Source organism: Podarcis gaigeae (genome assembly GCF_964106915.1).
Source record: "Podarcis gaigeae genome assembly, chromosome: 6".
NCBI classification, from domain to species: Eukaryota; Metazoa; Chordata; class Lepidosauria; order Squamata; family Lacertidae; genus Podarcis; species Podarcis gaigeae.
In genome coordinates this window covers 42,286,615-42,300,712 of record NC_139682.1, presented here as the reverse complement: position 1 = coordinate 42,300,712, position 14,098 = coordinate 42,286,615, and the positions used below count along the sequence as shown (strand labels likewise).

The window sequence follows — 14,098 nt, the reverse complement described above, 5'->3', positions numbered from 1 at the left end:
AACTGCTCCTCTTATCAAGGAAGCCAATGAGCTGCCTATAATCAGAAGTTTGTACAGTTTCAAACAAGAGTGCAAATTGAAAAATCACTGTGAAGAAACAAGCTATCAGAACACTGATATAAACATCCAGGCAGTTGTGAATGTTTATATCTGAGTTTGAGAAGTGCTCCAAGACCTGGCCCCCTAATTGTCCCTGATTGCGGAACTGCAAAGAGAACTATAACATGTGAAGCAGCAATAATGCATTACATATATTCTGCTCTGGTTGCTACAAGTGAAGCAACACTTTTTGGAACAGCTGCAATCACAGCAGAGTGTATCCATGTAGCTCCAGTTCACTGCCTCCTCACACATTACACTTCCCCAGGCCCAGGGACAATTGAGATGCAGAAAAAGAAAGCAGCCAGCTGGCATGCAAGGATCAGCCCAGAGTGCTTTAGAAATCAGTTGTGAGGTTTATGAAAACAATGCAACTGGCCCAGAATCCCTATTTCCCACCCTTTAAAAAAAAAATGGGATATTGCTTAGCATCCCAGGGACAGAAGTTACATACTGAAGACTGTTAGTGATTCTGTGAGTGCAAAAACCAGTTCAAAATGTTGATTGTTGGAAATTGCTGCTTTCTTTTTTCCTTCTTAAAGCAAACAAGTTTCAAGCTCAGGATGTGGAAATGGCTCAGACCTATGCATTTGCATGTACAACCAGCATCAGTGCTGAGAGTGCATGTCTCGCAAGAATACCTTGCCACTCCACCATGCGTTTCTAGTCTCATATATTCACCTGCCTATATCCGTTTTCCTGCCACATCGCAATTTCTGCCCCAGCACGACAAATTTCCCATAAACTCACAGACTCAAGTAGTAAAGTTTGAGCAAACTATGCTAAATTGCTACGAGTGTGCAAGTAGTTTTAAAAACAGTGTTTACTGTCCTTCCCCCTTTTAGCACAGCACAATCCATAACACAGAGGATACACACAGGCATTTTTGCTTTCCTGCTCCACTTTTCATGAGAATCTGTGCAGATGTAGCTTTTGCACACACCTGGGAGATGTCCTGCTCACCCAACTCTCAACCACAAATATTCTTGATCTTATTATTCCATTGAAACACAGAGATTACAGTTCAAATCAGGATAATGAATCAGATCAGAATGGAAATGTGTGCGTGGACAAACCAGAAACGAAATGGTTACTGCAGGCGTTTAAAACCCATTGTAATTACTCAGTGAACAAGGCTGCATACAAGCACAGGCTTATCACTTAAAACATGAGAACAGGCCGAGCACATCATCCTTCCAGCTAAAGCACAGACATCGCCTGCTCTTTCTACCATTACAATCAATTAGTTCCATCAGGAGCTAGCAGAGCTCTTCCTTTCCCTTTGAAAGAGCCACTCACAAACATCCTGGCCTGGATATTTATGCCACTTTGGAACAGATGCTGGATGTTCTCCAGCTGTGGAGGGCTGCAGACTCCAGGACTGTAAGCAGGGCATACTGCGAGAGCCACCCCCTGCTCTATCACAACATCTCTCCCTCCCTCTGGAGCTGTTCCAGAATTAATTACTCTCAGGCAGGACACAAACAGCAATAAATTGCTAGGCACACAACAGACCCTCTTCAATGAAGAGTGATCTGTTTTATAACACTCTGGGATGCAAACTTCTGGAATAAATGAAGTGAAAGAAGTTCCGCAACCAACCAGGTTGTTACATAGTGGAGAACAGATGTGATTTCATGCTATGATGACGTTTTAGTGTTATAATATGGTTAGTTGTAACTTATTTGTTCAAACCTGCTTTGAGTTCTTTTTTCGTGGGGTGGGGGGAAGGATGCAGGATATAATTTAGGGGAGGATGTAAGGAGTGTGGGTGGGTGGGGGAACAGTCACAGGCGATCCGGAAATGGATTCCTCCACCATCTTCTCTAGTTTGCCCTTAAGCTTGCAATCGCAAGCATTTTTTAGAAGTCTCACTAAACTAAATGGGACTTACTTCAGAGTATATGGGATCCTTAAAAGTGGGTCATTCGCCAAAGGAAATGGTGAGCAGTCTTTACCTGCCTGTTGTACTTCAGATATGCATGTGGCTAGCTGCAGATCAGGGAGAAGACTTCTAGGCTAGCTGTCTGCTCTAGTGGAATTACTAATTTTGCATGTGGAAGGAAATTTTGATGCATGCATAAGTTTAAAACAAGCCATTTCCTCTGTGCATACCTGTGTGCAGCCTGTACCACATGCTCAACTCAGTGTTTGAATTCACCCTGATGGTGGCATCTTCCACACATGATTCTGTGGTGATGCTTCCTAGGATCAAGGAAAGCATCCTCTTCCCCAAAGCACTCCTGCAATTAAGTAAACTCTGGCCACATCTGCCAGAGCAGGAACACTGAACCCTTTGCTTTTTAGACAAGGACCAAAAGAAGGCTTGTTGACTCAACTCCCATATTCCTCACAGCATTTGAGTGTGTGCTGGGGGATGACAACAGGGGGTTAAAAGCTGTTTGTTTCCACTTCCCCACCTTTGCAAATAAATACTAAGAACAGAAGGTTTTCTATTTGCACTGAACGTGCGCACACACAGAGACAGAGTTTCACAGAAATCTGGTAGGTGCTTAAATGTGTGGAGTCTGGAGACTAAGCGGATCTCAGAGCAAGGAAGGAAAACAATGCCTTCATTCAGTGTGGCAGCGAGAAGGTCAAGTGTCGTTTACATCGGAAGGGAAGCAAGGATTAGACATCATTACTCTATCTGGTGTCAATGACACGGACAACATCAGCAAGCCAACCTCTGTGCCTGCTTTCTGCTTCAGCGTCTCCCATATCTCACCATCTGCCTTTTCAGAATGACAGCAGAGGGACTTGCATAGCAAGAGGGGTGGGAAGCTGGATTGGGCAACATTGGCCCCCTGTTTACAAGGCTTCTAAGGATAATTAAGCACTACTGTGACGCTGCTTCTGGCAGGTCATCAGTGAGATGCATCCCAGCACCAGCAATTTTCTTTCCAGCTAATTCCAAACAAAGAGGTAATGAAGCCCATACTGGAACTGAAAAACAGACTACAACCCCATCATATGTCTACATAATTTCTTGGCTGCTTTAAAATGTGGAATTACAGAAGAAAGGGTCAGAGATGCCTAGCAGAAGTTGCATAAATCCAGGGTTGGTAGGGTATAGTTAAGAAGATGGACCCTAGTTTGGGAAAATATAAGGCTCTACATTAGGAAAACCCAATCAAAAATTTACCAAAGCATACACTGGGAGCAATGACAACTAAATGCAAATGTGGGGCTTCTGTATTAACAACTACTGTAGGAGAGATCAAAATTGTCTGCACTAGAGTCTCTCTGAACATATTTCCACATAGGATTAGCACACCAGTAGTTATATGAAAGTTTGCACATGGGTCCATTAAATATCACATGCCAGCTCTTCACATAATTGTTTTGTGCATGCACAATAGGTGTGACTGGTCATGGTAGTAGTGCACAGTATTTTAGGTGCACATGCATGCATAACGCTTAAAATCTGGCTCTGATGTTTTTACTTGCATCTAGGAAAAGCAGCCCAGTCCAATAGTCAGAATTCCTTAAGGATGGATGTGTGAGAATGATGGCTTAATTATGTGAAATGATAACTGTACCGTGGTACCTCGGTTTACGAACTTAATCCATTCCGGAAGTCCGTTCTTAAACCGAAACCGTTCTTAAACCGAGGTGTTCTTTCCCTAATGAGGCCTCCCGCCGCCGGTTCCCTGCCACCGTTTGGATTCCATTCTTAGACCAAAGTAAACTTCGCAAACTGGGACATTACTTCCAGTGTTGCGGAGTTCGTAAATCAAATCGTTCTTAAACAGGACTGTTCTTAAACCGAGGTACCACTGAACTGAATACAGGTGGTTTTATTCTTTTGTTTACAACTTTATAAGAAGAGAACCAGGATCAAATCTGTCTATCAACAAATGCTCAGACATCCCCACAGGTCTGTGCCCAGTTTTGCTCTGGATTCCCTAGCATTTTCCTTAAACGCAGGTGGTCTGGAGGTTTCGTTCTCTCACCTGGATGTCCAAGTTCAGTTGTTCCCACAGGTCATCATGCAAGGCTGACACCTCACCCTCCAGGTTCTCATATTCTATGGTGCTGTTGGCCAAAGCCTGTGGGGATTTGCAAACAGTCCCATCAAGATACCAACACACTCACTTGCAATCTCCTCTCCGTGTCCCTGGAGTGCAGAGGAACTAACTAATATTAAAAACGCTAACTAACTACCGAGCCATTCATTTGGATGCCAGCCCAGCCTGGCTGTGCACCACAGTACAGAGTAAATCTTCACCTAGGAGGTGATAGCTGCATTGGTAGAAACTGTTGTCTTCCAAATAGCTTCTTTGGAGGACAAAGATCACCTTTGTATGCTTCCCATGCTAGCATTTAATTGCTGCATTCTGGAAGACACAAACTGGCATGATATTTGTGCGCTGGGGGAAGCTAATGGGCATACAATAAGAACAGAAAAGAGGGCTTCACTCAAAGTGAAATGAAGAGGAGGTTTTCCCCAGTTCTCTCCATGTGTTTTGAACAGAGCAAACTCACAGCATGCACTCATGAACCAGAGGGGTTCAATTTGGGTGCTATTGCACCTTCTCATTGGGCTGAAAGAAGCTTTCTTCTCTCTCACTCTCTCTTCCTTTTTTTTTTTAAATGAGAGAAAAAGGAAATGAAACAGAGAGACAAAAGAAAGATTTATTGTGCAATGTCAAGCCCACAAAGCATTCCTCTCTTCATCCCCAGGTTTCCCCTGACACATGCAGCACCAGCGTTGGCAATGCAACAAGAGCAGGCAGCCCATGCAGGCTCAGCTCAGCTGGAGACACAGGCTCCACTGATGCAGCTCGTGCTGCTGCAGAAGCATCAAATACTGTAGGGCAAAGCCCGTGTAGAGCCAGAAGAGAGGGCCATCTTTGCACTATTCTGCCATGCAGGCTGCACACAAACCATAGGCTGGGCTGTGCTCTCTGCTCCATTTAACAGCAAGCTTATTGGGCACAGCTGAGCATGGTAGTGGCAGTGCATGTTTGGATGGGTCAAATATACTTGATCAACAGGGACCAAGTATGTATTTTCCCTCCACCACCTCCACCACCATTGTTCTTGATTCCTGAAGGCTCCTGAGTGTCTGGGATTTCTGCAAGAATAAACAGGGCATTTTCTTTATTACCGTGCTGGCTTGGGACAGCTCCACCCGAATATTGATCAACTGGTTCTGGAGGGATTCCTTCTTGTGCAGCAGTTTTTCGGGGTAGGCTGGTTGGCTCCCAAACATCTCTAGCTCCTGGTGTGTCCCCATCAATGCACTCTCCAGACTTTCCTAAGTGAAGAGAAGAGTAAGGAATTTATTTATTTATTAAGCTGATGGTTAGGCAACAATCTGGAACTCAGCAGACTAGGGGATAGTTAAAATTCTTTTTCTGGCCTCAAGCATTCAGCCTTTCTGGGTCTTATTTCTAAAACCATCATTTGTTCTGTAGGACAAAGCATTATTGCAACTGAACTGGGTTGAAGGCTATAAAGTTCAGGTGTAGGCTGAGTTGGACTTGCTCATCTGCCTGAATATCTAGACATGCCTTCTTCCACAGCATTCAGAGATGTAGGTCACACGGTCACCCCCCCCCCCCCCATAACCTCCACCACACATACAGTCTTGGAAAGAAGGAACCTGGTGTTGCATGAAGACATTTTCCTGAAATTTCTTTCTGCTTGTGCCATAGGACTTCCTCTCCCACTTATCTCCTCATGTGCCTGGCCCCAGACCTGCTCTGCAGGGTTGGGGGAAAAGCAGATTTGGGGAGGCACACAGGGAGAAGAGAGGTCCAGCAGAAGTCCTTGCACCAATGGGATGACTTTGTTGGATACAGCCCTCTATGAGCAATACTCCTGCTACAAGCTACAAAGGCCACTTTTAGCATCTCTGCCTCCTATTTTGGGGAAACTGGAAACATTTGCCACAAAAATAACAACCTCTTGATGATGCCCACAGCCTAGCAAATGCAATAAGGTTCCAGCCTCAAAAAGCCTCTGGAAAGTTGGCCAAAAATCAGAAAGCAACTTGCCTATGGCATTAAGTATGCTATGATACATGCCCCTTACCTTCTCTGCACGAAGTTGCTGCACCAGCCTCTCCTGTTCCCTCATCACCTTGTTTTGCTCACAGAGCTTTCCCAGGAGCTTCTTTCATGGAGGAAGGCGAGAAAAGAAAGGCGAAATATAAGATTCATAGCAGAGTCTGGGGTGGGGAAGTGAATGTAGCCCTCTAAGTCTCTCTTGGCCTCTTCCCAGGCTACACCCCCTCCTTAGCCACATCCCTTCTGGCCCTGCCTTGCACTCTTCTTGGGTGTCCACACATCCCACTAGAATGTGTCATTGCGCTCTGATAAAGATTCTTGCAAGTGTGAATGGAAAAGAGAGAAAGGTGCAAGTGTGTAGGAACTAGCCTGCTGTCCAAAGATGTGCATTCATTGCTCCACCCACCCATTCCCTTTGTTCTCAACCCAGCACTGGCATGTGGCCTCCAGAAGGTTGCTCAGGAGCAAAAGTGGCCCTTGAGCTGGATAAAGGTCCTCCACCCTGGTTCACATAGTAGAAGGCATTCATCTGCTTTGAACAGATCTCAACCTGGCCTCCGGGTATTAGAGCCTCGGTTGCTGGGGCTGCACAATCTGAGCAGGGCAGACTCACAAACAATGATGCCAGCATGAAAACACAAACCCAGAGTACAATGGGTGAGGATGGGGCAGGAAAAGCGACAGCCCGGGGTTGGTGAACGACGGCGACCACAAGTGCTTGGGACCTTGCAGCTCCACTAGCAGAATAGATGCCTGTTTAATGATGTCAAGAGAAATGGAGAGGGAAGGCACAGCCTGCAAGGGGTGGAGGATGGAGAGGTGGCAGCGGAAGAGGGGATGGAAGAGGCAGACAGGCAAGAGGGAGGGAGGGAGGGAGGAGGTGCTCTTACATCTGTATCTTGCTCGCTTATCTTGTAGGTGTGCAGCGACTCTCTATAGGCTTCAGGGAAATGAGACACCTGCAAAAACAGGAACAAATCATTCCTGCTCTCTCCGCCTTTGAAGTTGACATGTCATGACAAGCCCCTGGGGAAATCCAAGGCTGCTTCTGCTTAGTGCGTAGGGATGGGAAGCCCTCCGTGTTTTCAGGTCCTGCAGCTCAAGCCCCAACCTTCTTTCACCAAGTCTTTTTTAATTAAGCAACATTTACTGGGTAGAATAACCGAAGGGAAAGGCACACGCTGTCTAGCATTTCCATCACTGTGGTCTGGGGGTTTCTGCTTCTCAGTTCCCACGGATCTATCCAGCTTAGACTGCAGACTCCTCACTATCTTTCAAAAGCAGCCGTCTTTCATCTCATCAAGGGAGGCAGCTCTTGCATACAATGTAGTGAGAGAATTGCTCTTTTCCTAACTGCATAGAATTGCTCTTTCTCCTATCCCCACAGATGTCAGGTTTATAACAAATATATATATAATGGCAGTTGCTCAGATTATGAGCAAATCAGCTATTCTACTATGCATGCATGTTAGACATGCAACCTCCATTACGTTACAGATCACCAAGCAATTACACATGGCCAGTCATACCATAAACAGCAGCTCACCTTCACAATTGCAGCAACTGCAATTGTGAATAGATTTAAATATGTGCCCTCTCCTCTCCCCCCCTCCCCGGCCTGCCCGGCACTCACAGAATTCAGGTTGATGATGGGGGAGTTCCCCTAAATGTGATAATTGCTATGGTCCAAAAGTTAGCTGCTCCATGCTATCTACTAACACACACTTAGTTAATAGATATATGCAGAGCTAGTATATAGCACACAAGGAAGACTAGAAATAATTTTTGCTGGGGTTTATAGGCCTAAAAGCAGTGTTGGCTATCCATGTGCAGTGCAGATCTTTACATGCCAAACAGGGGCCAATGTCTAGGATGTTGCTATAAAAGGGTGGCTGATGAACAGGTAACCAGAGTCCTGTCCTCAGGAAACAGAGAGGCCAGGATAAGTGGGAGGCTGGATTAAAGAGAAACTTCAAGAAGAGCACGGAAGGATCCTGTATTGTTTTCAACTTGAGACTTTGCATTGATCCAGAATTATAGTCAGATGCCACCACCCTCTGGTTTTATTCCCAGTTTATTTCCTGCTTTGAATTTCAAAGCTGTACAAGCCTAGGGTAATAGGTTTCACAAGATGCAGCCATGTAGTGTTGTGATTTGAGGTTCTTCACACAATGTCCAGCTCCCCTGCTTATGAGCAACCACTATTTTACAGACGGGACAACTAATGCAGAGAGAAAGCCAGGTCAAAGGTGGCCGTTTTAGAGCATTGGCCTTTGGTGTGAATTCATAAAACCAAAACTCAGCTTTGCATCATTTCCCTCTGGAACCGTGATATATCCAGCAGTACTTACCCAGAAGGGGTGTACGAGTATCACAGGAGGGCACTGATTAGAATTGATGCAATCCAGCACAGAAGAAAAGCATCACATCAGAACCAAAGTTTTATTATTATTATCAAGCAAGCTACCATGTTATAATAACACATCAAGAGAAAATAAATTCTTAACTGCTAGTTGGCAGAACCTGATCAACAGGAACTCCTCTAACACAGAGAGTGGTGATATGAGAAAAGTCTCTTCCGTGAGCATGATGTACCATGCTACAGATGTCACTCTCCATTTAAGTAGCACCTGTAACACTGTTATCACCTTCATTGTTAGGCAAAAGAGCTGTAGCTCAGTGGCAAGGCACGTGATTCTATTATTCTAAATTTTGCCTGTAGAAGGTTCCAGGTTCATATGTGGTATCTCATAAAGGACCGGGAAAGATCTTTGTCTGAGGCCCCTTCTGAATCTTGTTGATTCCAGATGGGATCAAATCTAAATGCTGACTCAAATTCTGCCCTACTTGAAATGTAATGGACAATGTTTTGGATTGCATCGTTTTCCTCAAAAGTAATAATTGAGCAATAACTGCTGAGTTCATTAAATCACTAGCTATACCTTTCCCCCTATAAAGTAGGAAGTGGTTGCTGTTTTCTGTGTGTGTAGCTAAAAGCAATGGAAAGATGCCTGTTCAGAATCTAATTTGCCAGATGTCACGTGACCATATGGTGTGTGTGTGTGTGTGTGTGTGTGTGTGTGTGTGTGTGAGAGAGAGAGAGAGAGAGAGAGAGAGAGAGAGAGAGAGAGACCTGTGAGAGAGGGAGGGGCTTGGTTTTGCTAGGCTACACAGCCTGCAAGAAAGTAGAATGGTGATTGTATCTGAGTATCTTCAGTGCCTGATTTTATAATTTTAAGATCACTGTTTTGCCCTGGGTGGTGCTAAAGCTCTGCCCAGTAAGTGACCACTTTATATTACTTGGCACAATGCTGTAGGGACACAATTTTCCTGAGGAGAGGAACGATAAGACTGAACAGATCCTATAAAACAACAAAGGAAAGCATAGATTTCATGTCAGTTCCAGCTATCCCTTACCTGTGCTAATCACATATTTATATGTACCCTGATAATCAATATGTAAAGACAGCAATGCTAACTTGAATAAAATATTGGTAGCAGAGGCGGGTATACTTAATTGATCACCACTCACACACCACTTGAATGGCAATGCCCATCAACTTTGAGGTGTGAGCAGACCCCCTCAAATATTTTATTGGGTAAAAAAAATAAATTCTTGGGTGAGGGGCCGAAGGGACTGGCTCCTATGTGTAAGAAGCCAAGACTGGCTCCTATGTGTAAGAAGCAGGTCACTACTCTTCACAAGGCACCAATGTGAAACTGTGTTAAAACGTTCTCTCAGAGGGTGAAAACCACCCCCAGGTGGAGCTGGAGTTAGACAAATTCTAGCTATGTGGCACTTTTCTGAAAAGAATATCCTTACTCTCTGGGGCAATTTGGCACAGTGCTGTGAAAAAAACAGGAGATAGGAGGTACAATGTCTCATCAAACATGTCATTCTGTTTTCAGATTCAGGTAATGCAGTGCTGAACCCATCCCCAAACTTAGTCAAGGATCTCATCTAACCAGTGATTATTAGCCTGTTCTGCTACAGTCTGCCTGGACAATATAAAGAGTAGCAAATGCATCAGAAAGTACATTTTGGTGATAAAGGTGACCAAATGATGACTGAAGCTTTAGAGATATAAATGGATGGTTGCAACGGCAATGAGATGCAGCTTTTATGATGATATCACCGACTGTATTGCTTAATGGGCCAAATGAAGAATCCCAATCCTGCCAGGAAGACGAAGTTTCTGAACACTGATAATCCTGACTACATGCAATTGAACTGGTCCCAGTGGCGCTCACCGCATGGCTCAGAGACATTATCTTCTCTTGCCAACATGGAGATCCTACAAAAATAGACACACCTAGCACTTGATATAGAGGGCTTTGACTGTTATTATTATCATTATCTTTATCCCTGACAGGACTCAAGGTGGCTTACAGATAAAAACAAGAATTGCTAAAAGTTAGAGGGGGGGGGGGACAATCATTAAAAAAAAATAGATAATTAATAGAATTAAAACTATATACATATATAAACTCTGTTTAAAACAGACAAATGATTACAACAAGTGGGTTCTGAAGCTCAACATTGATTTCTGAATTAAATTCCAGGGCTTGGTACTCATGACCCTTCAATAAAATTAAGCACAGAAGCTGATCATTCTGCTTCCCAGTGGACGTTCCCACTGTGGAGGGAGCATCCCCCTAGATCTGATGCACGGATATGTTCCTTGGGTAGCAGCCTAGATAGATCCTATTCTATATCCTAGCATATCCACATAGATTTTTATAGTAAACTATTTTGGGGCAAGGGTGTGGGCAAAAGGTAGAGGACTCTCTACCCTTAGCAAGAGATACCAATGCAAACTTAAGTGTCCCACTTCACAAATTCCAATGCACTAAAAACAGGGTTTGCTTCAGCGTCTTGGCTCACATATGCTAATGTTAATACCTAACCATTTTCCAGCGGTGCACTACATTTTGCAAAAGCAATACCAGAAAGGAAAGAGGAAAATTTGTCTTCCCCCACCCCTATAAACCATTGATAGCCTTTTTTCTCCAGCCCCAAAAGCCATGGCAAGCAGTTCATAACTGAAAGTTTTAGGTTTTAACCTAAGCCATATATGCATTTATTATCTTATCTACAGAGAACAGAGAGAGAGAAAGGTTGGCATAAGGTGGCACAGAGCTGTTGATGCAGCTGATATTAAGATCCACAAATGTTGAGGGTCCCATCTGCCTCCAACCCGTGGGTTAAGATGTGGATTTTGAGTGACTTAAAATGCTTCAGGGAATTAGGATCACTGCCAGGCAGGGCCACAGGTGCTGTACTGGGCTCCATGTATAAATGTCATTTGTAGAATGAGATGTTGAATGGGTATCTCACAAATGGATGCAGATGTGAGGTGCAGAAGGGTGACACTAGGGAATGGTTCTGCCATGCAAAAGCAGCTGGAATGGCATGGTTGATGGCAGAGCTGCTGTGATGTCTTACTTGCATGTACAGTTGAGCCCTAGGGGAAGAGCTCTCCACCATTCTGTTCACCATACTGATCAAAGTCTCGCTCTCGCTCATCTGCGGCAGACAAGGAAGGAAAAACGTCAAGATGCTAGCGGAGGCACAGCCACTGCAGCTCAGCCTTGAACACGTGTGACCGCTAACATATAAATCTGAAAAGACCTAGACCGGTGCCTCAGAACAGATGTCACAAGGAAAAGACACACCCAAAGGAAGTCCACGGGACTGAAAAGCACATCAATGTTCAGAGTGATTACTGGGCTAAACAAGATGTGATGCTAGTTGCATGGCTGCATTTAATGTGCACTTCATGGATCATGAAGAAACAAAGCCTGAGTACCACTACAGGGGTGCAAGGAGGAAGAATCAAGTCCTCCTCCTTCTTCCCTCATAGTTCCAAACAAAACATGGTTTTGATACACTCTCACAAACACTCATCTAACTACCATTTGCATCTGGAGGAAATCCTCCATGTACTTTTCTGGAGTTGCTCCTTTCCCATGCAAATGGGCTTGCCAATGAAACTTTAAAAAGAAATGATTGGGGCAAAACATCACCCTACAGTTCCCAAAGAGGCATATCACATGGGTGTATCATATATAACACCCTCTGCTTAGCCCCTTCACATCACAGGGGAGTAGCAGTGCTGGGGAAATAATGTTTCTTCCCAACCCCCATGCAATTTCCCTAACCACACACCCATTCAAAGCTGTATTTTGGGATGTAATAATAACAGCTTGGCGGGGGGATTTAGATCAAAAGTTTAAACCCCCCCTCCCTCAGTACTACTGCTCCTACCAAACAGCCACCCACAAATGATTTAAAGGGAGATATTTTATATATAGATCAGGAAATCTGATCATGGATCTCCCACGTTGTATCAGTTTCAGCCTTTAACAATAGGATGATGGATGGGGTGGAGCTGTACTTACAAGATTTACCTTGTTGATACAAAAGGCAGACTTTGAGTGAAGATATGTTTGGGCCTCCCTCTGCCTGCTTTGAAATCCCAGTGAGGCTTAGTACCTCACTTCAGGTCCCGCCAGACATACATACTGCACATTCATGATGATTTGTGCTCCTAAGAGCACAAATGAGAGCCAGTGTGGCGTGGTGGTTAAGGTGTTGGACCAGGACCTGGGAGAACAGGGTTCAAATCCCCACCTGGCCATGAAGCTCACTGGGAGACCTTGGGCCAGTTACTCATTCTCAGCCTCATCTAACTTGCAGGGTTGTTGTGAGGATAAAACAAGGAGAAGGAGTACTATATACACCACCTTGAGTTTCTTGGAGGAAAGGCGGGTGCAAATGTAATGAATAAGCAAAATCATAATGATACCAGGGCTGTCCCACTTTCAACACTGTTTGTGCCTGCAGAAGTGTTGTGTCCACCAGCATCATTTCTGATCAGTGCATATGCTGTAATTTCCCGCCAAAATCCTGCAACTTGTTATACCACAAACACCCTGGTTTATTTTTCTCCTGCTTTTGTTGCCCTATAGCTCTTCCAGATAGCAATAAAGTAGTAGCACAGGGCAGCGTCAAAGAAGAAATGAAAGCAGAATAAATTCATTGCTAATGCACTAGGGACGCGGGTGGCGCTGTGGGTTAAACCACAGAGCCTAGAACTTGCCAATCAGAAGGTCGGCAGTTCAAATTCCCATGGTGGGGTGAGCTCCTTTTGCTCGGTCCCTGCTCCTGCCAGTTCGAAAAGCATGTTAAAGTGCAAGTAGATAAATAGGTACTGCTCCAGCGGGAAGGTAAATGGCATTTCCGTTCTGGTTCGCCAGAAGCGGCTTAGTCATGCTGGCCACATGACCCGGAAGCTGCATGCCGGCTCCCTTGGCCAACAAAGCGAGATGAGCACTGCAACCCCAGAGTCGGTCACGACTGGACCTAATGGTCAGGGGTCCCTTTACCTTTTAATGCACTATTATTGTGTTGAGAACACTTTGCAGGATGCACCTACAAAAAGACCACCAGCCCGGGGGGGTGGGGGGCTTACTCAGCAAACAGCTACTTCTGCTTATTAAACAGGAGCACTTTCTTTGATGACCAGAGGCTCCTCCTCTTCTCTCTTCCCCAGAAATGCAGGGCTAGTTGAGCCAGTCTCTATAAGCCCCTCTAGCTCCTGGTGGGAATCTGCTTTGCTCCCTTTTTCAGGATTTTAGGACTGGCAGAGGAGGATTTATACTTTCCTCATTAGGATACACTTGAAGTGGAGAGATGGGTTTTATCCAATAGAGGCTGGTGCCCATTAGGACTAGTAGGGACCAAGACAAGGAGACCAACAGTAGGTGCAGCCAGAGACACCAGCAGGCAGAGCCAGCTAATTGGTGATGCTCAAGCTAAGGAGGACGCAGCTGATGCAATGGACCGGCCTTTGCCTGAGATTCTGTCCATGCACAAAATCTCACTGGTTGTCATATCTGGGCTTGATAATAAATCCCTCCCTCCAGGGCTACTCCACACTAGCTAATGACCCAGGGTTTATTTGGTTTTCGTGCCTTTG

General features: G+C 44.8%; 1 protein-coding gene across 40 annotated transcripts in view; it reads right to left on the bottom strand.

Moving 5' to 3' along the window:
* The window catches only part of PLEKHA6 (pleckstrin homology domain containing A6), a 199,170-nt gene that overhangs the window by 25,814 nt on the left and 159,258 nt on the right, over positions 1–14,098 (bottom strand). For 18 of the 40 annotated variants that reach the window (XM_083745665.1, XM_083745695.1, XM_083745673.1 and 15 more), the window contains 4 exons: positions 7,007–7,075; positions 6,142–6,222; positions 5,213–5,362; positions 4,056–4,151 (listed from right to left, as the gene is read on the bottom strand). In XM_083745665.1, the coding sequence (XP_083601791.1) occupies positions 4,056–4,151; positions 5,213–5,362; positions 6,142–6,222; positions 7,007–7,075 (396 nt within the window). Of the gene's footprint in view, positions 1–4,055; positions 4,152–5,212; positions 5,363–6,141; positions 6,223–7,006; positions 7,076–11,562; positions 11,644–14,098 lie in introns of all 40 variants that reach the window. The other 22 variants (XM_083745662.1, XM_083745663.1, XM_083745672.1 and 19 more) reach the window with 4 other exon arrangements.